Source organism: Stomoxys calcitrans, chromosome 2, assembly GCF_963082655.1.
Source record: "Stomoxys calcitrans chromosome 2, idStoCalc2.1, whole genome shotgun sequence".
NCBI lineage: Eukaryota > Metazoa > Arthropoda > Insecta > Diptera > Muscidae > Stomoxys > Stomoxys calcitrans.
The window spans coordinates 219,989,482-220,014,656 of NC_081553.1; the positions used below are offsets into that span (position 1 = coordinate 219,989,482).

Sequence of the window (25,175 nt, forward strand, 5' to 3'; positions counted from 1 at the left end):
ATGCTTTTGTGGCAGGAATGGAACAATTTTTAACAAATTCTGATCTAGCTACTTGTTTTGGAAAAAGCTGGACGCCAAACATAACTATTTGTGGGTTTAGTGTGAACAAACCTTAAGATGTAGGCGTCCTATTGCCGGCTGACTGTATATAATAACAGCGATACTCCACTTTTCACCGATTTTGCCATTTATCGATAATCATAAATTCACCACAATTTTATTCTTTAACCGATAACAAATGACAACTTTTTTTATAAAATATGTACAAAAATCAAGAAATTTAATTTTGTCATATAATCGTCTTAATGGGTTCCTTTCATTTCTTGCACTTTCGTAACTTGTAATCCCAAATGATGCTGCATAAAATCCCATTTACTTTTGCTTTTTATATCGCCTTTTACCAATGCATTTCACGTTACATGTTCGCATTGGGAGTCAGTACAAAATTGGTAAATGATGTGCTAATTTGCTAATCGATGCTTGAAACAAAAAAAAATACAGCATAAATGTTAGATCATGCAAAATAGTAAATTTTCTCCCACGAATAATTATCACTGCGTCAATAAGGGTAAGTCAATGAGATACAGTTTAAATTAAACAGAAGTCATTGATATGAAAAAATTCCCTGCTGAACTTTTTGTGGCAATATTTGAATTTTGTTTGTGTGAAGGATCACTTTAAAATCTTTGTTAGCCACTAGAATCGTTTTATTTATTTTTAGATTCAAGGACATTCTTTTTAATTGACCCAATGATACAGTTAACCGAATAAAAGCAGTTGTTTCTTTACAATTCGTTTAAATAACTGTATTTTTTTTTTTTTGATAACATCATCAGTATGCCCTGCAGTGTTTCCAATGACACAAGTATTTTCGTACTTTTTTTTATGACTAGCAACAATAAAAGGGCAACACTGGTGATGACAAAACAGCTGTGTCAGTCTTAACAAACTACTAAGTTAAAATTTTCTGGCGGCTCAGAAGGTCTAATAGAGAAATCGATTTACACAAGAGCTACATCAGGTTATAGGCCAATTTGAAACGTCTGTTAAAAGTCTTAACAAAACACCGCGTGCTAAATGTTAGCCAAATCTACAATAATAACAAATGCACCCTACAGAGGCTCAAGAGGTCAAATTGGGAGATCGGTTTTAACGGCAGCTATATCAAAACATAAACCAATCTACGAGTACATTAATTATAATGTTGGCTTGCATTTTGACCGCCGGACGTTCATTGCTCAATCGTCTAAGAATGTTATGGTGATCAAGAATATATACACTTTACGAGTTTTTACACGCAAAAAATAAAACGTTTGGAAAATTTTTACGACAAACCAAATACTTTTTTCTCTAAGATTTGCTTTTATTGCAACCGTTTAAGGTTTCGCTTCAACAAATCAAACGTTAGCCATAAACGTAGTATTATTGAAATTAACTAACTTTAGCTGTTTCGTCTGCGGTAAAAGGACCTTCCTTTTGTTGTAAAACCATTGAGCTCGTCTCGAAAGAGAAACAAACAAGGAAAGTTCAACGTTTTTCAGAAAATTAGTTTACTTGGCGCAAATTTCCTTATGTTAAACGAATTATTTTTTTGCCCAGGAAATAATAATCATTTCAAATGCTTAAAGGACATTTACATGCCCACTTAATCCGAATTTATGGTCTGTTCGTGATTTAAGTCCTAAATCGTGTGTTTTTTTGCAGGTTTAACCATGCCAAAATAAATCCCATTTTTGCAGAATTTATTTTTAAATCCCAAATAAACCCGATTTTCGATAAAATAATATTCGATAAAAGTACCAAAATATGCAACGGTTTTCAAGAGCTATGTATGAATGTGTGTGATATGCACATTTATTTATACGCAAGTATGCTTGTGCATGTCACTTATATCCCCAAAAACAAAGTGTAAACGGACCAGATTTGTTTTTGGAATTATTTAAATCCAAGTTATAAAATTTTCAGTGTAAACCTGATTTTATTGAATTATTTACACATTTTTAATCGTTTTACCCAAATTTAGCTTTTTGAAATGGCGATAAAAAAAGGAAGTGATTTAAGTTTTCTTTTTCCTTTGGCCTTTTTTTTAGACAAAAATGTAAAAAGTTTGCATGTCAAACGTTTTTATTTACATACTCGCTCGCAAAATGTTTGAACATATGCAAAAGGGTAAAAATTGAAAACGTTGCACATGTGAATGTTGAAATTTGTTATCATTTCTTTGGCATTGGTGTTGAAAGGATTTTTTTTCGAAGCAGTCAAATGGCAAATGTTATGGCTTTAGATGGCTGCCAACACCTTAATACAATTCGAAACACCTTTGAATCAAGCCATCTAAACAGAGCAGCCATGGACTAAAAAATAATTGTCACCTATATTCACCCAAATCAATGGTCAAACAAAAAGCAGGAGCAGACTCTGGCACATAACCAGCCCACCTTCGTCCCAAAAAAATTGTATTGAGTATTCCAACTCCTATCCTTGTTCAATATATTTATTGCATGTCTTAACTATTTCAGTTCCGTTCAGTTTGCTTTTCAAATCTTGTTAGAAATATGAAACCTGTAGTAAAAGTAGTTTCTTATTTTCTATGTACATGGATGGCTAGGAAAAAGCTCTCGTTACTTTTTGGCAATACGTTTGAAGTTCATTTGAACAATTCTCTCTGGACTTTTGGGTACACCTTTCTTCATAAGAAGTACTATGGGAGGCATTACGCCAGGAGTTAGCCAAGCTATAAATTAAGCAGGTGTGGGGATCTTTTTTATAGTAATGGTCATACAAGAGCATACAAAAAAATAACCAACCTTGTGTACTTTATTGACACATGCAAAAACGAAACGGTACTTTCTTCTCTAAGGAAAAAAATAGTATTTCAACATTCTCATTTTCTTAAGAAAACTTAATCTGCTTGGTGGTCGTATTTTTTTTTTTTTTTTTTGGTCAATTTATGGGTATTCGTATGACGTTACATTGTTTACAATTTTCATGTCTCCTTTCTTGTTACCTTTTGTTATTTGTAATTGGAAATCGAAACGGCTCAACGATTTAGGAGAAAGGTGAGAGAAAGACTAACTACTACCGGGTAGTGTACAGGCAGGCGTTCATGACACAACGATATCGCTGATTTATTGTGGTCATTTAATTGTCACTTAAAACTAGTAAAAGGTCTTGTTAGTCCTTATGCCTAGAGCAAGTTAATACAATAGGTATGCTGCTCGTTGCAAACTGCTATCGACATTTCAGGGGGCATTTGTGATGTAAGAATGTAACATCCAAACTTTCAAACTTTGTGTTAATTCCTTTAATACATCAAGCAACCAGGTATGTCACCCAAGCGGATTGCATACTTCTTGCAGAACGTCAATGAATGAACTAATTTTCGGTTTAAGTGTTTGGTTTGCTAGGAATCAGTTGATAGACTCTACGGTGCAAACGTTTGTTACTAAGGGTTGGCACCCTAATTGGCTCATCAAGTGAACAACTGTCAAACTCCATACAAAACCAGTAAGGAAAGGCAAAAGACGGGCGGAGCCGACTAAATAATACCCTACACCTATCCTACAATTATAAATTCGGGCAATATACAAATATATATGTATATGAGAGCTATATCTAAACCTGAACCGACTTTCAAACAGATCGTTTGAAAATTGTTGTTACTACGGCCATATAAGTGCAAATCCGGCGATAAAAATGTATGGGTGCTACATCCGATTTTGATGAAATCTCGCAGATATGTTAAGATCAGTAACAAAACAATCCATGCCAAATTTTGTGCATGTAAGTTTGAGTTTGCACAAAAAAAAAATCATGTAATTCTGTTTTATGATATTTTATTTTATAGATTCTGCGTTTTATCGTTAATCAATGTTGCAGATATAGACAGCAGGGATGGAAAATGCAAAATTTTTATTAAAACTGTACTTTTTGGACGGAAAGAGTACTTTTTGTTTTGAATTTAAAAAAATATATATTTTTTTAAAAAATATAATAAAAAAATCAGGAAAATATAATAAAAAAATCAGAAATCAAAAATTTCTCTCAGGAAAAATATTGCTTTACCGATTATTCAAATTTTTGCTTGTACATTGATACGAGTAGTAATCCAAAAACGGAAATCAGATATTTAAATTTTGAGTCATGTATCTAGTGGAACGCCCCAACCTAAAACCCTACAAACCGACATATAGATCAATTGGTACAATATGAAACTTAAATGAAAGAAATTCAAGAGTAGAATGGGATTCTGATATAAAAATTGGGTGTCACGTGGCAGGGGCCCTCCCCTCTCCCAAAGCCTTCTAGAGGCTCAATAAGTCGTATAAGGCGACTTGTGCATAAGGATTATTTTTTAATTAAATAAGAACTGCTATTGCCCCATTAACATGCATACGGCAGGTCAACAAATTCGGGCGTACATGATTTGATCGACTAACAAGCGAATACCCATGGGTTTCCTAAATTAAGAACAATTTGTTAGTTAAAAAAATAAAAGCTTGAAAACATCCGAATACTTAACAAAAACTTCTTAGTGCATTAAACGGTACTAAATCGGTCGCGGTGGTACGACGGTACTCTTCGGGTGGTAAAAGTACTGAAAAAAGTACTAAAGTACTGACTTTTCCATCCCGGACGGACAGTGAAGAGAGCTGATGATGACCGATCCGACTCTTTGCAAAACTGCCAGCTGCTGCGAATAGAAATAAACGAGAAAATTTCAGCAACAGGATTATTGTCATTGGGCACAGAAGGTGTTGCCAATGAAGAAAAAATATGATTAAGCCACAATTAAACCAATTTTGTAACCTTTTTTGCTTTTGAATTACAAATTATATTTACAAATCATGTTTACGCCTTGCTGTTAACTTTTTTTTTGTTAATTTATAATTTTTTGTTATGTCTATGAGTTGCAACGAATAGAAATCTGAGGTTTTATTTTGCTTCTTTCTTTTTGAAGAATCTTATGACATGTCAAATTAAGCACATGTAGAGCTGTTTGATAAAAATGAAATTAACATATGAGAATTGCTTTTTTAAAAAAAAGCTCATGCAATTTTTTGGTTTAGAGCGTGCTCTATTCCTTCTAACATAAACATATTGAAATCAGCCGTTTTTGTTGTCAGTCGAATGAAGCCAACCCCAAAATTAAATTATTTTCACAAATCATGTTTTAACCACCTTTTTCACAACTTAAACAATTTTTACGACTAAAAAATCAAATTTGCTCACGCCGTACATTGGAATCCCGCACACTGATTACTGCAGAAGCTCTCTTGATGAAGATGGGACAATCAAGCACTTGTTCATGACCGGGTCTTCTTGAGAGGACAGTTTTTGTCCGATTTGGGTGAACTGTTTGAGGTCTCCTCAATTACATACTCAAGACGAGATGGTTACGAAATGGGACGAGAAGAAATCAGGACATACATGACCACTGGTTGGCGCCCCACAAAGTACACACTCAGGTTGGCTTGGAGCGACCCTTTATAAACCAGATCTAGGGACGCACACCTTCTTTTTACATTCTCACCTACACTTCTTTTCCCGCTAGGGTATCACAATGGTCCAAAAATGGCTTCCGAGTGAACTTACTTTATGGTTATGAGTTACCCATAGAATCAATTGAAATAATTTGAACGTTGGAAAAATCTGAATGCGTTTGGTTGCAAAATCTTATCCAATTTCACAGTAATTTCGAATTTTTTGTTCGATTACATTTTGCAAATTTCGTGCTAATATTCATAGCTTACATATTCATTGCCTATAGAAAACCAGAAAATTTTTCTTTTATGAACTGAATGAGTTTTCGTTCCAAATCCAACAGAAATTATCCAAAGATTTAGACCGTTCGAACTGAAGTTGTTAAATTCGATTTCTTCTTCAGTTTGGCTAAAAATTGCCCAGATTCTCCCATACCAATTAAAACCTACTGTTTCTATGACACTTATTGCGTGACTATTGACTACTTAACGCTTGATAGGCATTCATTTCAGTACGTGATGTGTGCCAAAGAACTTCACCTAATTATGAAAGTCAACATGGCCAGCTAGAATTATTATTAAATTTTCTATTGCATGTTTTCAAGAAATCAATTATTAAACAATTAAAGAAAAAAGTGCAGAAGGGAGATAACAGTAACACATATTCTAGCCAAGCATAATATTTGAGTGTTTGCATTTAAATTCTTTTTAAAAACAAATAATACATGGTCCCAATTAATATTTAATCTAAACTCGAAGTGCAACAAAACACATTTGAATGATAACATGTTACGGTTTAGGTAGTAATTGATAACGAATATCATATACCGTTAAGTTTTGAAGCAGCGCCACAATTATTGCCAGATCGTTTCGTATTTCGTATATATTTAGGTGGCTGTAGATATTAGTTATGTATTAATAATTTGATTTTGATGGTACCCATATTAAGTTAAGCTCTATTACCACATGTTGTACTAAGGAAGATCATTAATTTTCCTTAGGTCTATATGTAACACCTCTAATTCACCTAAAAATACACCACAATAGAGCAATGGACGAAAAAAGGTGGTGGTTGTGGGGTTTTCTTTATAATCTCTTTTAAAATGCTTAAGTAACCGGCGATTGCGGCCTAAAGAGGCGTTGCTTTGTTTTGTGTCAGCATCATAGAGCGGAAAATTATGATTACATTGCTAGCAGCGCATTGGTTGCCATAGTGTTATGTGTTGTTACTTCCATAAAACTGAATTTCCCCCTTCTTTATTTCCTCCTGCTATTTTAATTTTTTTCTGGCTGCTTGTGCTGTCCAGTTGTTCGTTAGTTTGCGGTTATGGTATGCACATAAAATGCACTACAATTAACCACATCTTCACGTGTTTATTGTATTTGTTTCAACAGAATGAAAACTATCCATACTCATCATATGTAACTTACAATTAAAACAGGGCTTAGGCCTCAAAACAAAACTTAAAAATACCACAACATCAAAGCAGAAACAAATCGTTTTACCGTTTTTTCTGGTTTACTCTTTTGTGTTATTTACCTAAGTATCTTTTTTTGAGCAATTACAAGTAAAGTCTTTTTAAAGCAGGCACGGGGAAGGAGAGCAAAAGTAATACAAAATTATATGTCTTCCCTCCAAACATTTGGAAGTGACTTTCTCACTCCCTCCCAGAATAGTCACTTTTTAGGTCCTTTTGTATGATAGTTTGTAGATATTTCATGAATTGAAACAACAAAATACATTACTATCGGAATTCTGTCATTCATGTTTCGCTAATTAGTTTCTCATAAACAACTGTTATTGTTTCAAATTTAAAAATAGATTTTTTGTTGTTGTTTTGAACTCTAACTCAAAAAACCCCACACAAGTGAATATATGTTTACTTAGCCTCCTGTAATGAAGAAAGGCGGGTAGCACAGAGGGAAAGCATACGCCTCACAATCGTAAGGTTGGCTGTTCAAATCCCAGTCAGGGAAAATCTTTGCAAATAAAATCTTCGACTTTAAACTCGATTTGAAAAAGACATAAATTAGAAAGAGAAATAAAAATAAGGCTCACTCTAACTGTTAAAAAAAAAACATCAGTCCAAAAAAAAAATATTTATTTTTATTAATGACGTTGATAATCGAATTTTAAACTTTTTTTAGTCCCTATTTAGTCACTCATGGGTATATATCGCCAAGTGGCACGTTTTCTCCCGTACCGAGACACTAATTAGTGTAAAAAATGATATCGCCTGAGATTGTTTTCAACTTCCTTGAGTGCAGATTTAGTAACTCGCACGATAGAAAATGTTTGGAGGGTTACAGCTCAAAATACTATTGTATTAAAATGTCATGTGTGTGTGTATGTAATATGCAATGGTCAATGCATTTGCTTGCATGCAGCAGCAACTCTAAACATACATTTGATGCTCAAACTTGCGTTTTAGTTATTAATTTTTGATTTACGCTTTGAATTGCCAGACACGCGACTTCCTTTTTGTTTTTCCAGACTCTGGGCATTGTTAACATGATTTGATCATCGTAATCATCATTAAAGCCTTCATCTCCCCGTCTCTCTCTCATTGGCGACAAACGTCTTGGTTGTCAACCTAGGTATTAATTACTTATGCCCAACAACATATTATTTCTTCTCTCTGTGTGTGTAACCATGTTGTTAACTTTCAGTTTCAATATCATTGCAAAAGAAATATATCACAATTATTTAGCATTTTTTCATGTTTGGTATGTTAATGAAATAAAAATTTCGCTGGAAATTTTTTATTTGTTCAATAGTTTTTTCATTGTAAGAGGAAAAGTAAACTATTTGAGTTTAAATTGTGCAAAACCGTTTCTAATTTTCCATTTCCAATGTTAATGCGAAATGCTCATGATGCTATGCCACATTTGCAATTATAACATATTTTGTATTGCTTTTTCTCAAAAGTACAATTAAAATAATGTTGGTTGTTAGCTCGAAAAGTACTATACAGACGGGCAAGTGTATATTAATTATAGTGTCGTCTTTGTCGACTAACGGTTTCTGGGCGCTACCTAATATAAAACGTAATCATATCTTGTGTGTCAATTTTTTATGTATAGGAAGTCTTGCTTGACATGTGAGAGTGAGATATTTTCATATTCTCTTCCGGCGAAAGAATACGATATTATAACTGAAGTAGAATACACTAATATTTTAGCATTACAATTACCAGCCATTTTTTCCAGTAATTTATTTTTGGAGAACCTACTTTAGCAATCCTGATTGTCAACTTTAGCAACCCTGAATACAAAATTAATCAATGATTGCTATGGTATATACAAAAAAAAATTAACTTTTATCAAGCTGGCTGTTAAGATTTTTGTTGGCATGTCTTGTCTGTAGAAACAAATTATAAAAAAAACATTCATTCGACACTAACAAATTATAACAAAACAAAATAAACTATGATTAAATCGACAAAATTGCCATAGATAGTTGTAAGGATATGCTGGAAAACTTTCCTTTTTATAAAACTGATGCAAAATCTCCACCACAAATCCTATCAAAATCCAAGCAATTGCAAATGATTTATAGATAAATACCCTTGATATAAACCAAGAAAACTGCCCACATTCATATAATCCAGCTTATCCTAATCAACAGAGTATGCGACAGAGAGACAGAGGCAGAGAGAGTCTTACTTGAAAACAGTATAAATAATGTTACTTCATTAATGCTAACATCTTGGCAAAAAAGTTGGCAACATTAAATTCCAATTAACATCGTCAATGACTGGTTGGGTAGAGAGGTTTCATAAAGGCGCAGCACAGCAATGCTATGTTCATAGCCCCTGGACTTCATAAACTAATTATGTTTGCACTACAAATGAATGGCTAATATCAACGGAATATCAACGTAGGAAATTAATTGAAAATGACCGACATCTTTTCTTTTGGCCTTTTTCCATCGAAAATGCTTGCGACTAATTAAAGTCTCGAAAAACCATAACAAAATAATTGCCTACAATACCGTAAATTGCCATTTAATGGGCAAATCGAAGTATTGGTAGTGCTAAGTGCAGATGCGAATGCGGAGAGAATGAAAGAGAAAGAGAGTATAGCAGCTTTGCAGAGCATTAACACACAAGTTCAGTTTTAATGAATGATCACAACCAAAGCAAAAGGAAAACTTTTATTTTAAATAAAAAAAAAAACAGTTGTTGACAGTTTTTTCTTTTTATTCTCTTGAAAAATTTACGAGTGCATTTGCCAGCATGAAGAAGGACGATTTGCGGAGGTGGTCGTTCATGCATCCGCAGACTTGCCTTTTGCAGACTTGCTTGGTTTGTAAACTATTATCGTGTTTAAAGTGACGTCCATTACTGCCAACAATAAATGGTCCATATAACTCATTCGGCAACAATGTTTTGTTAAAACAAGTCAAATGAGAGACATTAGCATAACATTGAGTTGAATTACAAATAAACATATGAAGTTAATGCTTGAATTTTTGATTGGAACAAATTTTAAAATTTTTTTTTTGGAATCCCAAATAAAAGTGGTTACTCGTATTAAGTTCAGATTTCACAGTGATACTCCATATAAAAAATAGTTACATTTGTGATAAAAAAATTCTTCACTTTTAGTCTCATTTTCGTTTGTTACCTTTTTAATAAATAACAAATGTTAGCAAATATAGCTCTTGAATTTTTATTTTTTCACAATTTATATACGCAAACAATACAATTCACCTAAATAAGGTAAATAACAGAAATGAGAATTGACATCACTGAACTTACTTTGCCAGGTTTTCGATTCCAGCGCGGTGGCTGTCGAGAGACGTCACGACCTTTCATACCACTTGATGTAGGTTTTACCTTACTTAACCTTGAAGTATGCGTGTTGAGTGGGTATCTAAAATTACAGTACAATCTTTACCTTCAGCTCCATCAGTTTTCTTTGTCTTGCCAGACTTTCCAGTGTTTTAAACGATGTAGTAGTTAATTTTTCCCGCCTTGGCGATAAATGCTAATCTGACCTCTATACTTGTACTCCCTAAGTGCAATATTGCCGGGATGAATCCGTCCGGTCCGACCAATTTACATGACTGGAAAGTGCGAAACGCATACACTATCAATTCCCGATTAACAATTTATTCGATTATATCATGCGTAGAGGCAACTCTTGGGGTATTACGTGTGATATCGCTGACCTCCTGGCAGCATGGAAAACTACTATGTTTAGGGCTCTAGACAACTTTGCTACTGAAAAAAATAAACTCTTGGCCTCTGAACGCTTTTTCCAAAATAATAAATAATTTTTACTTCTTCCAATTTGCTTTGTAATTTTCTGCTAACTAATATTTGCACAAACTTCCCATAACATTTATGAAAATTGAAAGCTTTTAACCATAAATTATATATTCCTGATGTGATTGCTGCTGGCAGACTATGGCGATAATGATGCTGTAGCCTATATTAAATTTGATTGCCATACTATAAATGAACCTCAAAATGATCGCCTTTGTGGTACGACTACTTCTAAAGTTTGGCAAACAAACGAATTAACATCTGTGCTGAAGAGAAATGCACCGCAAGCAAGAAAAAAAGCACAATCTTCACACAGCTGTGCTTGTTGTTTACAATCATGGCTGGCACGGATATGATTGAGGTGTTGGATTGTGCATTTGCATCATGCGCTGCTATTGCAACAACAACTACCAAAAGTGCCAATATAAATGTCAAACATTGAAGAATATGTTGCTCCGCAGCAACAGCAAACGGAATGCTGCAAGCAAATTGCAGACTCTAAAATTCCAATATAAGACTAATGCTTCAAAAGAGGGTCTCTTCAGTTGATGGTCCAAACAAACGGATCCCACTAGATCGTCAGTGGTAACAAAGCTAGACTGGCGACCAAACCAACAGACATTGGCAATATGTACTTGGGAAAAATAGATTTCAAGTGCTGTACATTTCGAGTTAAATTTTGGCTCTGCTCTAATCCACTTGAATGTAAATATATGGAGGTAACAATTGCAACCTAATATTAAATGGCGACCATCACAGCGGTGATGATGATGATGATGGTGATTGCGATGCTTGATGCCGATACCAAGATGACTACTGCCGTCTGCGTCTCCTTGATGGCGACGGCAACTGTCTCAGAGTGTGGGGGTCGTAATAACCAGCAAATTTTTGTATGAAGTTTTCTATGCAATGGGAAGGGAAGTAATTGCATTGCAGACTTAATGCCCCAGGTTTCTGCTGATAGTGATAAAAGTTTTTTTTTTTTGCTGCAGGCTGCTATCATGAGAAGCGCTAGCTTCTTGTTTAGATAGCGTGTCAATAACAATTTTCCATACTGAATTTTTTTGTTGTTATGCAGCAGATCTATGTTTTTTTTTTAACTTTTGTATTATGGTTATTTTCAATTAGGGGCGAATATAATGTTATGACACTGTGCAAAAATGCAATTGCAAATTACCATTATTACAAAGCAAAATTTGCTTGCTTGCTTGTCTAAGCAACAGTTGAATTTGTGGAATTATTGAAAGAATTGCCTAAAATTGCACAAACCTTGAAAGAATGTAAACAGAACAAATTGTGATTGAATTGCTGGATTAAAGCCAAACAACATTCGCAACGTTTAGGTACGGTTTGTTGCTATCAAAACGAACAGTGATGCCAACAGTGTATCAGCAAAAAAAAGGTAAAAACAATATATAACAAAATGTTGGTACTATATTCGTTTTCCACAGTTGAAAACACTTTTTTCACGGTTACTTTTTCCAAACACTACAAAGTCTCAATGATAACATACTTTTATAAAGATTTTTTCATTAGTAATGAGAGAATGTCCTACTGAATGAAATCAGCAAGTTTTTTTTTCCTTCAAATTCTATTATCTAAAAAAAGTAATCACGAAAAAATTTCGCGAGAAACGAACATAGTACTAGCCATAAAGCAAATTTTCCAAGAAACATGTGATAAGAAACAACGGGATGATTTATTTCATACCAATGAGCTCAGTCCAATTCAAGTTATAGGGATTGATAAAATCTAATCAATCTAAAAGACGTGCAGCAGGGCGACCGTTTGAAGTAGCCATAAATGTCGGGAACGTTTAAAGAGCTGATGATCGACGCTGAACATATTTTCTAAGAAGTTAAACCCAGGCGGATTTGTTAACCTTTTATATTCAGTCGAGATCGATTGCCACAGAACTCATAGCGAAATGACTCAATCGTTCATAAAGAAAATTGTAGAGCAGACTTTACACACTGCTGAAGAACTGAAATATATTGATATGTAGCGACATTGTAGGCCATTCTTCCAGCTAAAAAAAACTTCAGTTTTCAAAGTGAAAGTCCATATAAAAACAAATTCGTTTGCGGAAAAGGTCCCTATTGAGTGGAAATTTGGCATTCACTAAAAGCGTGGGCGAAACGTTTTTCAACTTGGTGATAAGAATGTTGCCTATATGTCTTTTTATTGGAAAAAATGCTTTTTTAACTTAATTTGCCTATTTATTAGTCAAGTCATAAAAGCTTTCTTAAAAATAAATCATGAAATAAATACTACTCAAAAATAGTTAATCTCTGTTTTTAAATCTAAGACGATCTAACCATGTCTGTCCGTCTGTCTGTTGAAATCACGCTACAGTCTTTACAAATAGAGATATTGAGCTGAAACTTTGCACAGATTCTTTTTTTTTTGTCCATAAGCAGGTTAACTTCGAAGATGGGCTATATCGTACCATATCTTGATATAGCCCCCATATAGACCGATCCGCCGATTTAGGGTCTTAGGCCCATAAAAGCCACATTTATTATCCGATTTTGCTGAAATTTGGGACAGTGAGTTGTGTTAGGTCCTTCAACATCCTTTTTCAATTTGGCCCAGATCGGTTCAGATTTGGATATAGCTGCCATATAGACCGATCCGCCGATTTAGGGTCTTAGGCCCATAAAAGCCACATTTATTATCCGATTTTGCTGAAATTTGGGAGAGTGAGTTGAGTTAGGCCCTTCGACATCTGTTTTCAATTTGGCCCAGATCGGTTTAGGTTTGGATATAGCTGTCATATAGATCGATCACTCTATTTAAGGTCTTGCGCCATAAAAGGCGAATTTATTGTCCGATGTCGCCGAAATTAGGGACAATGAGTTGTGTTAGGCCGTTCGACATTCTTATCCAATTTGGCTCAGATCGGTCTAGATTTGGATATTGCTGCCATATATCTCGATTTAAAGTATTGCGCCCATAAAAGGCGCATTGATTGTCCGATGACGCCGAAATTTGGGACAGTGAGTTGTGTTAGGCCCTTCGGCATCCTTTTTCAATTTGGTCTAGATGGTTCGAGATTTGAATATAGCACATATATATACCGGTCTCTCGATTTAAAGTCTTGGTTCCATAAAAGGCGCATTTATAATGCGATTTCAATGAAATTTGACACAGTGACTTATTTTAGGCTTCTTTGATATAGTTACTAAAAAGACCAATATTTTGTTATACACAATTGAACAATAACTTGTACTTATAAGTATTTGGTCCAAATCGGAACATATTTGGATAAAGCTGCAATGGGGATAAGGTATGCATTTTTCACCGGATTTTGACGAAGGTGGTGGGTATCCAAAGTTCGGCCTGGCCGAACTTAACGCCTTTTTACTTGTTCGTGTATATGAACTTACAAGCATTCTTCCTTCTCTTCTTCTTTGAGATAAGGTGTAATGAACTAAATAGTCAAAGTACATATGTGCTTATATAGCAAAAATTCTTAGCAAGATGAATTGTATCAGTTTAAACAACAAACCACCTTTGTCTTATCGTTTTTTTAGTTTTTACATGCCTATTTAGTTCTAAAGAGAGTAGTTTTAAGCAGCACCTCAAGTGGAACTAGGTACATACAATTAATTTAGTTTTTTTTCATCATTAGACTAAAGTGTGCTAATCTTTAATTGGGTTTTAACATTACTGCATCACAGTCGAACCGTGCCATCTTTTTTGTATACTTCAAACAACAGCCAACAAATTGGCAAAAAAGAAAATTTATAAGATAGTACTTAACTCCATGGTAATTATAACAACACTCTTTTTTTTTGTATGTACACATGTTTGTATGGGGTACAAAAAACTCCGTGGTTGTTGTTCTATTACTGCCAAGACGTTGTCAATCTATCTTAGAAGTGAAAAAGTATGTAATGAAATGCATTTTTGTTCTCTTTCAGGGTTTTAAGACCTCCAGGCGGCGGCACCAGCGACATTTTCGGAGGAGATATGCCACAAACTCCACGCTCAATCAAAAATCACATGCAATCAAATATTTTCTCTTGCGATAAAAAAGATGGCGTCAAAAATAACGGTAAGATTTTTATTATTAAAAAGCTAAACAACTCGAGCTACATAGAAACAATTTATATATACATAAATTGCTATAAATATATTTGTAAGCCACAGCTACAAACATTTATAAACTTAAAAAATACAATTTTTCATTTTGAAGCTTTTATATGATATGTATAACGGAAAATAGAAGCTTTTTCATTATATCCCAAAAAATATATATTTACTTAATATTATACCTATCGAAACTACTGCCAAAATGATGTGGCTAAAAAGAACCAACGATTACAGTAGGTGTTCGGAATCTGCACTTAAATTCAAAACTTGCATATAAAGTAATATTTAAAAGGTTCTTCTTCTTTTTATGATACAATGATGGTATCGATGTAAATGTTGTTGCCTCATATCGTTTTCATTAAAAAACAAAATCGATAATTTTGTCACTCACATCTATTTGGCGGTAGAGGCTCGATATAACTCTCCCTCTCTGAATGTAAATACAAAAACAATGTTGCTTGTTTCTATTGATCCATTCTAAATGTTTTGTTAAGCTTCTCATTGTACGTTTTTTTTTTCTTAATTTGGTGGTTTATTGTTAAATTTTCTATCATTTTAAGTTGTACCTACCTTTAATATGAAAGCAATTCATCGAAGAATTCTTTGTCCTGTTTTTCTTTCTCTTTTTTCTTTTTTTTTTAAATGCGATATAAAAATGAAAAATATCTCCATTAATGCAGTACGACAAGGAGCTCACAGATTCTATTTCATTGGTATTGTTGATGGATATATCTTACCCTATTTCTTTTGTTCTTGTTATATTTCATTGTTCTTACTTTGTTTCTTTGTCTGTTGTCCCCTTTCAAAAAAAAAAATGTTAACATTAACAGCACCATGAGTTGCATTCATTGTTCCCCATTTTACACCCAAATTATTGTTCGGCTCAGAACACCCGTTTGCAAAAAAAAAAATAAATATAAAATCACATAACTCTATCTTTTAGCTCACTTCTTAAATACTCCTCCCTTGTTGAACTCCAATTTGTTTCCTCAAAACGTTTTTTTCTCAAACGCAATTTTGTGATAACTTTCCATAGTTGTTGTTTACACCACATAGCCAGACACATACAAACACACCAAATCCAAACCCCTAATCAATCGTAGTAGGCGCTATGCTATTAATGCTAAAAATGACTTAACCTATGTTTTACAGTCATATTAATCATTGTTCTAAAAAAAACACCCCAATCGCTTCAAAAACATCTTGTAAAAAGGTGTTTAATAAGTGCTTGCAATAATAGAATACAATTTAATATTTTTGTAGCTTTTTTACTCCCAATACTTATCACATAATGCCAACATAATCGATAATAGAAAAAGATCGATAGTAGAAAGAAATTTCCCCCATGGCGGCTTCCCACTATGAGAAAAATTGTAACAAATGTTTAGGCTGGAACTATATTCGCTTTTCGCCGATTACTGTTTTTAGATAATAAATTTTAAAGCACAAAAAACTTGCGGATTCCATTCAGCAGGACATTCCCTTATTACTTATGGTGAAATTGTAATAAAATTAAATAAAAAGAGGAATCGGCAAGGCTTTTTAACGGTGAAAAACGAGTATTATTGGGTTGCCCAAAAAGTAATTGCGGATTTGTCATATAGTCGGCGTTGACAAATTTTTTCACAGCTTGTGACTCTGTAATTGCATTCTTTCTTCTGTCAGTTATCAGCTGCTACTTTTAGCTTGCTTTAGAAAAAAAGTGTAAAAAAGTATATTTGATTAAAGTTCATTCTAAGTTTTATTAAAAATGCATTTACTTTCTTTTAAAAAATCCGCAATTACTTTTTGGGCAACCCAATATATTGTGTATTATTCAATTAAAAGAAAATTAAATTATAGAAGCAATTATAATGACAATCATAGGATGGGGGTATACTAATTTCGTCATTCTGTTTGTAACACCTCGAAATATGCGTCTGAGACCCCATAAAGTATATAATTCTTGATCGTCATGTCATTTTAAGTCGATCTAGCCATGTCCGTCCGTCTGTCTGTCAGAAGCACGCTAACTTTCGAAGGAGTAAAGCTAGCCGCTTGAAATTTTGCACAAATACTTTTTATTAGTGTCGGTTGGGATTGCAAATGGGCCAAATCGGTCCATTTTTTGATATAGCTGCCATATAAACCGTTCTTGGGTCTTGACTTCTTGAGCCTCTAGAGCGCACAATTCTCATCCGATTTGTCTGAAATTTTGTACAACGACCTCTCATGACCTTCAACATACGTGTTTAATATGGTCTGAATCGATCCATAGCTTGATACAGCTCCTATATAAACCTATCTCTCGATTTTGTTGCTTGAGCCCCTACAAGGCGCAATTCTTATCCGAATGAACTAAAATATTACACAATGACTTCTACAATGTTCAGCATTCATTTATTGTCCGAATCGGCCTATAACTTGATATAGCTCAAATAGCATACCAGTTCTTATTCAATATTCTTTGTTTGCCTAAAAAGAGATACCGCTCATAGAACTCGACAAATGCGATCCATGGTGGAGAGTATATAAGATTCGGCAGAACTTAGCACGCTCTTGTTGTTTTTTTTTTTATTTTAAGGCAAACATGATAAAAAGAATTATTTAATACTGGTTTGCAATGTTTAGCAAATGAATTGCTATTCAAAGACTACAAATAATTTTCATGTTTTCGCCAAGTTTGAAACCGTTGCGCTGGGTGGTTAGCAGATTTATGCGCCCGTTATCATTTCTCATTAAACTTACACTTTGTATCTGATGTTTCGAATAGGTCTCAATAGAATATTTCAATTGGAAACTTTGCTTTCTTGATTGAAAGCCAACTCATCGGTCGGCTATCCCGAATCTCATTAAAGACGATCTGTTGATAAGGCTAACCTCCTGGCTGACATGTTTGAGGGAAATTCTTCCCTGCCGGAAAGAGATCAACCAATCCCTGTTATTGAAGACGTATCTATTGTAGTTCCATGCCTCAGATATATTTTCGAACACGTGGCGTCAAAAGGGTTCTTGAGATATCGGAGTAAATAAATCCCCAGGCCCGGATGTCATATCGTCACTTGTTTTATGCAAATGATCTTCGACGCTCGCTCGTCCTTTACGCAATCTTTTCAACCTTGCTTACCGTGCGGGTTTTTTTCCCATCGCGTTGGAAGATTGCGAACGTGCATCCTATCCCCAAGAAGTGTGAGGCAACCGACCCTGCCAATTACCGACCAATAGCGTTATGCTCTGCGCTTTCCAAGGTTATCATTTTGTGGACTTAGAGTCCAATGGTCTTCTTAGCGACCGACAATATGGGTTCCGCAGAAATCTCTCCACGGGTGATCTGATGGCATTCCTGTCTGAACGTTGGAGTCGCTCTTTTCACCACTTCGGTGAGAGTTAGGTCGTGGCTCTAGATATCTCCAAGGCATTTGATAGGGTATGGCACGGTGCATTCCTTTCAAAGCTTGTCACTATTGGTGTCAGTAATAACTTCGCTCAATTAATATCCAGTTTTCTCAGATATCGCGCTATAAGAGTTGTTGTTCTCATCTGACGAATATAAATTGACCGCAGGAGTATCACAAGGGTCTGTTCTTTCTCACTATTTTTTTCTTATTTTCATTGACGATCTACTGGGTCTGACTTCGAATCCGATCTACTCGTTCGCTTATGACAGCAACCTGTGGGCTTGGGCTTTCTTAAGCGGTGTAAGAAATATTTCACTCCCGCTGATCTTCTTAATATCTACACTACGTACATCAGGTCGAAGATGGAATATAACTCGCATATATGGGCCGGAGCTCCAAAATCATCCTTGGAGCTGCTTGACCGTGTCCAGAGTCGTGCGTTGGTGTTGACTGGAGATGGTAGGGTATCCATCTCTATTGTTTCCCTTGAGCATCGTCGAAATGTGGGTTGTGTGGCGCTGTTCTATCTATTCTTCATGGTGTGTGTTCTTCGGAAATCAATCTTCTGGTTCCTGACTTGAGGTTTTGTGTCAGAAATACAAGATTTGATCGGACCATGCACTACCGAGAGAATTATTTTTCGGCAAGGACGGTTCGTATGTGCAATGGACATCCGGCGGTATTTTCCCGCTACTTACGACATCCAGAAATTTAAAGGAAGTGTGAATAAACACTACTCCCTCTTTCCCCCTATTAACTGTCCTTTCCAACGCAATGCACTGCATATATAGGGGACATCCCCTGCGTGTTGGTTGATTGAGAAAAAAAAATAGCCACTCGGTACCGCCCGACCTCTCACTGGGATTCTGCCCCCGATACTGTTGATTATCCGCGACTATAATTAAACCATGTTTACACTTGGATTAAATCTAGACTTGCGACGAGATTTCGGGAATCACGTGTTTTGCAACGAGGTTCCCATAAATTCAAATCTTCGAAATTCAAATGCAACACTGCGTTTGTATTGAATACTGGTTATTATTGGGCATTATACAGAACTTTTTCGCAATATCTGACAATTTCTTATTGAAATTGTTAAAAGTTCTAGTTAAATTTAATAAAATCGTTTTACCAACTTAATTGCTGTCCACAATGTATATGGTAAACACAATAAAAATGCTGATTACAATAAATGATGCCAAAAACATCTCTATTGACAATACAAAACACTTGAATCGTGTTTTGGAGATTATCTCAAATTAAATGGATTTGGTTTTGTGTAAACGTGGTTTTGCTGTTACTTCATAGACGTCATTCCACTATCCGCAGCCTGTGGAAGCTCCCAGCTAAACTTCTCTGATAACCATAAACCCCACACAGATCGGAGCTAAGAAACCAGCCATTTTGGTGCTCATCGTTATCCCGTGCCAAGTTTATTTTAGTAAACCAGCAAAGCGTTAAACCATATGATCTGATTTGTTACTTAATATGTGTTTTTGCTGTACAGGGCAAATCACTATCAATCGGTTATTATCATCTGTTATCGCATGATATCGATAACTATCCAATGCAACTTTGCACTGCAATTCTATTCATAATAAGTGTCTTGCACTGGATAGTCTAACAACACAGCAACTACCTGTCATCTGGTGCACCTCGGGCCTTAAGCCTAATACTGGCTTCATTCACAGCAAAAATGCCTATTAAATTATTGCGAAATCCGACGTACTATTTCTTTTTCAGAACACAAACAAAAATCAAGAGTTGATTCGGCCCATTTCGTGAGCATTTAATTACATTAGCCATTAAAATTGTGCGAAATTTATCCTGATGCAGCGACATGTCGCTACTGTTTTGCACTTGTACGGAATGTGAACACATTCCGTACAAGTGGAATGCACCATTTTTTTATAGTGCGTTTTGACAATTGTTCGTGTGAATAGTCGTAGTCCGTACTAGGCTTTACCTCGTAAAATAAGATAAAATTTCGCTCATATCTCATTATCGACTTCTGCAATTATCGTTAATTAGCTCATGGAACCTTCAGACTATGAGATGTAGGCAATAAAGTTTATCGTTAAGAAAGTTAAAACATTAGTTTTTCCCATCTTATGGGCCTTTTGTACGTCATATCATGATCATACACATCGTGTGTACATGTTGATTAGAGCTTTTGCCAAAAACCGTACGTCGATTTTTTCCTTTCTTTAATTTTATTTAGTTTTTTATACTTTTCTCTTCTTTTTATAACTTTACTTTGGACAGAACGTGCTTTTCAGTAAAGATTACAAATTTCTGTGTAAACGGTAATCGATAGACGCCCATCATCAAAAAAAAAATAATAAAATGATTTTAATTTTCAGCCATGACTGATGGTTATATGTACATGTTTCGCATACACCCTTATTTTCACAAATACTGTTACAATGACCACGCATCATGATGCGCCATGTAAAATCCCCATTAATGCATATAAATGACCTTTAAGATTACAATTGGCTACCTTTTTCACCTGCATTCAATACGCCCACATTTATTCAATGTCATTATATCAATTGCAATAGTAAATAACTGATATTAAGATTTATGTTATGTTATAAGTTGTTTAATATATTTTCTTAACCTTTTAAAAATACTTACTGTGTTTTATTTTAGTCCTATCCAGGGCAAATCAGATGTTCTCGATAGAATATCAGTGCAAAGTTGCACTGGTAAGTTATCGATATCATGCAATAAACGAAAATAAAAACAGATTAATTGTGATTTGCACTATATAGTACTAAATTAAAACACAGCAGTTGTATATTCCTATGTATGTTACAAAAACAACTCAACTAATAATTTTTTTTTTCAAATTTGTTTGTTGTTAAAATATTTTTTAACAAATCATTTCATAAAAAATGAAAAAAACAAACAAATTTTCTTTTTTCCCTACTCTTATAGGAGATCAACCACGTCGCGGTCAAAAGAACGTTGACTCATATCAACGTTTATTCGGAGAACCCGACCGTGCAGCTACTCCAGCCAAAAATCACATGAAAAGCAACATTCCATTTGGTTCTAACAATGATAATGTGATTTCTAATGGTAATGGCAATGGTCATCATTACAATGGTAAAAGTGGTTCCGCATCATCGGCTTCATCATCGGTTTCTTCATCTACCGAAAATCTTAAAATGAATGGTTACTCCAAAACAGGTGAGAGCATTTTGTTTATTTTTCACTCACCCTCTATACAAAGTTTTGTTCTATAGCACGAAGACATTGTATTACTCATTTTTTCTTTGTTATGATCATTGATATCCGTTACCGGTAACAATGAAAAGACAAACCCATATCTATCAAAGTATAATTTTTGCTTTTTTTTAAATATTAATATGTTTTCATAATTGTATACGATGAGTTATTATTTGCCAAGTATTTATTATTGGGTGGGTAAAGGCAATGCATTTTTGTTTGTTAATTTTTTGCTTAATTCACCAGAAATGATTGTCATCGTTGTGGAAAATTAGTTTTCAATGCCATTGAACATCGCCTTCTGTCTCTTTACTGACAACACAAAAACATAAATTGAAAAAATCTTTCTTATTTTCATACCGTTTATATGGGCAAGATCAAAATCAATTCAACATATGTTGTCTCTTCGTATGAAACTCTATTTGATAGTAAACGGTTCGGATATCTTCCGTTTTTACACTAATGATACCCACATAGGAATACCAAACTTAGAATAGGAATACGTAAGTCAGAAAAGGAATACCTAAGTCAGAGATGGATTATGGCCCTTTTCGGCGGCACATCATGATCTTACTCACCGTGTATCCGTGTTGATAACAGGTTTTGCCAAAAACGGTATATTGATTTTTTCTTTTCTTTGATTTTATTTAATTTTTCATATTTTCTCAATTCCTAGAGCAAAGTTTACATGGCACATCATGATCGTACTCATCGTGTGTACGTGTTGATTACAGCTTTTTTTTCATACATTACATCTCATTTCTTAAACATATTTGTCACAGAACGTGTTTTTCAATATCTGTCAATTAATGATTACACATTTCTTTCTTTCTTTTCTTTGTAAATGTTAATCGATAGACGTCATTCATCGAAAAAAATCAAAAGATTTTGATTTTTCAGCCATGGCTGATGGTTATGTGTACATGTGACGCATACAATACTATTGGGTTGCCAAAAAGTAATTGCGGATTTTTTAAAAGAAAGTAAATGCCTTTTTTAATAAAACTTAGAATGAACTTTAATCAAATATACTTTTTTTCTAAAGCAAGCTAAAAATAACAGCTGATAACTGACAGAAGAAAGAATGCAATTACAGAGTCACAAGCTGTGAAAAAATTTGTCAACGCCGACTATATGAAAAATCCGCAATTACTTTTTGGGCAACCCAATATTACAATGACCATACATCAGATGTGCCATGTAAACTCAGTATTACCTACGTTTCTTTTGTTATCGACAACTAAAAAGTTTACTATCGTTCTTTTTTATTTTTTCTGGCGTAGTGTGAATGTATGGTCCACGAAACCCATTGGTTCCTGTGGCCCTTTTTATACCCTACACCACTACTATCGTATAGGGTATTATAACTTAGTGCATTTGTTTGTAACACCCAGAAGGAAGAGAGATAGAACCATTGATAAGTATACCGATTGATCAGAATCACTTTCTGATTCGATGTCTGCTGTCTGTCTGACCGTCTGTCCATGTTAATTTGTTTAAAAGCTACAGGTTGCAATTTTCATCCGATCGTCTTAAAATTTGGTACATGCATTTTTTTCGGCCTAGAGACGAAGCCTATTGAAATTGGAAAAAATCTATTCAGATTTGGATATAGCTCCCATATGCAGTAATAATGCAATAAAATGATCATTTGTTAACCGATTCTCCTGAAATTTGGTAGGGAGGATTTTCTCTTGGCTCTCGATATTGCGGGTGAATTTCATTGAAATCGGTTCAGATTTATATATAACTCTCATATATATCGCCCGATTTTCAATCCTAGAGCAACTGCAAGCGCATTTATTGACCAATCTTCTCAATATTTTGTACAACGCTTTCCTCGATAACTACCCAATATCTAAGGAGATTTTTCGAAATCGGTTCGGATTTAGATATGGCTCCCATCTATATGATGGTCCGATTTTGAGAAATATTGCAATAAAGTGCCCATTTGGTAACCGATTCTCTTGAAATTTGGCAGAAAGGATTTCTTTATGGCTTTTATTATTACTGGTGAATTTCATAGAAATCGATTCAGATTTAGATATAGATATAGCTCCTATATATATGTTGGTGCGATTTTGAAATCGGTTCAGCTATATATATAGCTCCCATATATATGTTGGTCCGATTTTGAACAATATTGCAATGAAATGCTCATTTGTTAACCGATTTTCTCGAAATTTAGCAGGACGGTTTTTCTTATGGCTTTTAATATTAGTAGTGACTTTCAGGTAAATCGGTTCAAATGGAGATATAGCTATAATATATGTGTATCGCCCGATTTTCACTTCTAGAGCCACAGCAAGCGCATTTATTAACCAATTTTATCAAAATTTTGTATAACACTTTTCTCGACACCTATCACTATATCCAAGCAGTTTGCTCGAAATCGGTTCAGATTTAGATATAGTTCCCATATATGTGTTAGTCAGATTTTGGGTAATTTGCAATAAGGTTGTCATTTGTCAACCGTATTTATTACCGTTTAACCATATTTGCTCGAAACTTGATACGTATTGTTTCATAACCCATCTGAAAACATTCGTCAAGGTGCATCAAAACTGGTTCAGAATTAGATATAGCTCCCACTTTGGTGGGTAGGTGTAGGGTATTATAAAGTCGGCACCGCCCGACTTTTACCTTTCCTTACTGGTTTATTGCTGTTTTAACCCTATAAAAAATTAATTTACTCAAAATTCGGAAGTTTTATGAAGAACATCTTGTGGTTCAAAAATAAAAGGGTTCACATTCATGGCCAAGTCCCAACAGCGATCCTAATAAATGTCAGCTTATAAAGGGATGACCACCACTGAGAAAGGTTTTCTGATGTTCTCGCTAAGTTCGAAGCCCAATGGTACGGCTTCTAGGCGGAAGTTTCATTACTTAAATTAAAAATTGTATTGTTTTGCATTAAGTATAACCACAATTTAATTAACCTCAGCTTTGTTCCACGTACTCCAATTGTTTACAACCTCCTTTCAACAATAGAACAGTAGACAATGCCTCATTGTGAGCAATGGGCTGAATTAGAAAAGTTGTTGAACTAACTTGCGAGCTCCCTATTGTGGTCGTAGATATACCCACCCAAAAACCTAGGATGAGATGGTGCGATGATAATTACGCTGACCAGATCACTGGAGATGAAGTTGTGAATGTCCGACCATATAATTGTTAAATATATTCCATGATACTTATAGCCAGTTGCAATAAATTTGTGTTGTTCGAATGAATGATATCAGTTGATTTTGATATACAATCGAACAAAACCCGCCCATTTTAGCTGACGCAGAACTAATACGACAGTCGCTGGGAAGTGGATAGAATATAAGAACGGAGTAAACGAGAAGAGAATAGGATCGAAACTAGACCTAATGCCCAGCGGTATAGCCTTGGGTTCACGAAATTTTAGAATTACCATCTTCTAGGTCAAGCTAAACAGATTGGTTAGATTACATTGTGCACCCAAACACCCTTTTCTTCTAAAAATTATAGTTTTAGTACCAATTCATTTGGGAAAGGGTACTTAAATTCCTTTTCCTTTGGGAAAGTGTAGTTTGAGTTCCCTTTCCTTTAGGAAATTGTACCTTTAGTTCTGGCTAGGCGGGAGGCTCTCAATACCTTAGTTTAAGATTGTTTCGAAGGTATCCTCGGTATCGCTACAACCGACTAACAAAAGAGAAATGAGAAAACATGTTTGAATGCAT

General features: G+C 34.7%; 1 protein-coding gene and 2 long non-coding RNA genes across 13 annotated transcripts in view; 2 read left to right on the forward strand and 1 right to left on the reverse strand.

Moving 5' to 3' along the window:
* LOC106091010 (microtubule-associated protein Jupiter) overlaps positions 1–25,175 on the forward strand; it is a 248,431-nt gene that overhangs the window by 217,723 nt on the left and 5,533 nt on the right. For 7 of the 11 annotated variants that reach the window (XM_059363617.1, XM_059363620.1, XM_059363622.1 and 4 more), the window contains 3 exons: positions 14,683–14,816; positions 15,535–15,567; positions 21,175–21,429. In XM_059363617.1, coding sequence (XP_059219600.1) covers positions 14,683–14,816; positions 15,535–15,567; positions 21,175–21,429 — 422 coding nt within the window. The remainder of the gene's footprint in view (positions 1–14,682; positions 14,817–15,534; positions 15,568–21,174; positions 21,430–25,175) is intronic. The other 4 variants (XM_059363621.1, XM_059363625.1, XM_059363626.1 and 1 more) reach the window with 1 other exon arrangement.
* LOC106091011 (uncharacterized) lies at positions 2,599–3,991 on the forward strand. The gene is made up of 4 exons (XR_001221932.2): positions 2,599–2,749; positions 3,053–3,324; positions 3,393–3,783; positions 3,848–3,991. It is a non-coding gene; the product is annotated as an uncharacterized LOC106091011 (long non-coding RNA).
* LOC131995254 (uncharacterized) lies at positions 4,014–4,922 on the reverse strand. The gene is made up of 3 exons (XR_009397321.1): positions 4,810–4,922; positions 4,523–4,693; positions 4,014–4,460 (listed from the first exon to the last, which is right to left on the reverse strand). It is a non-coding gene; the product is annotated as an uncharacterized LOC131995254 (long non-coding RNA).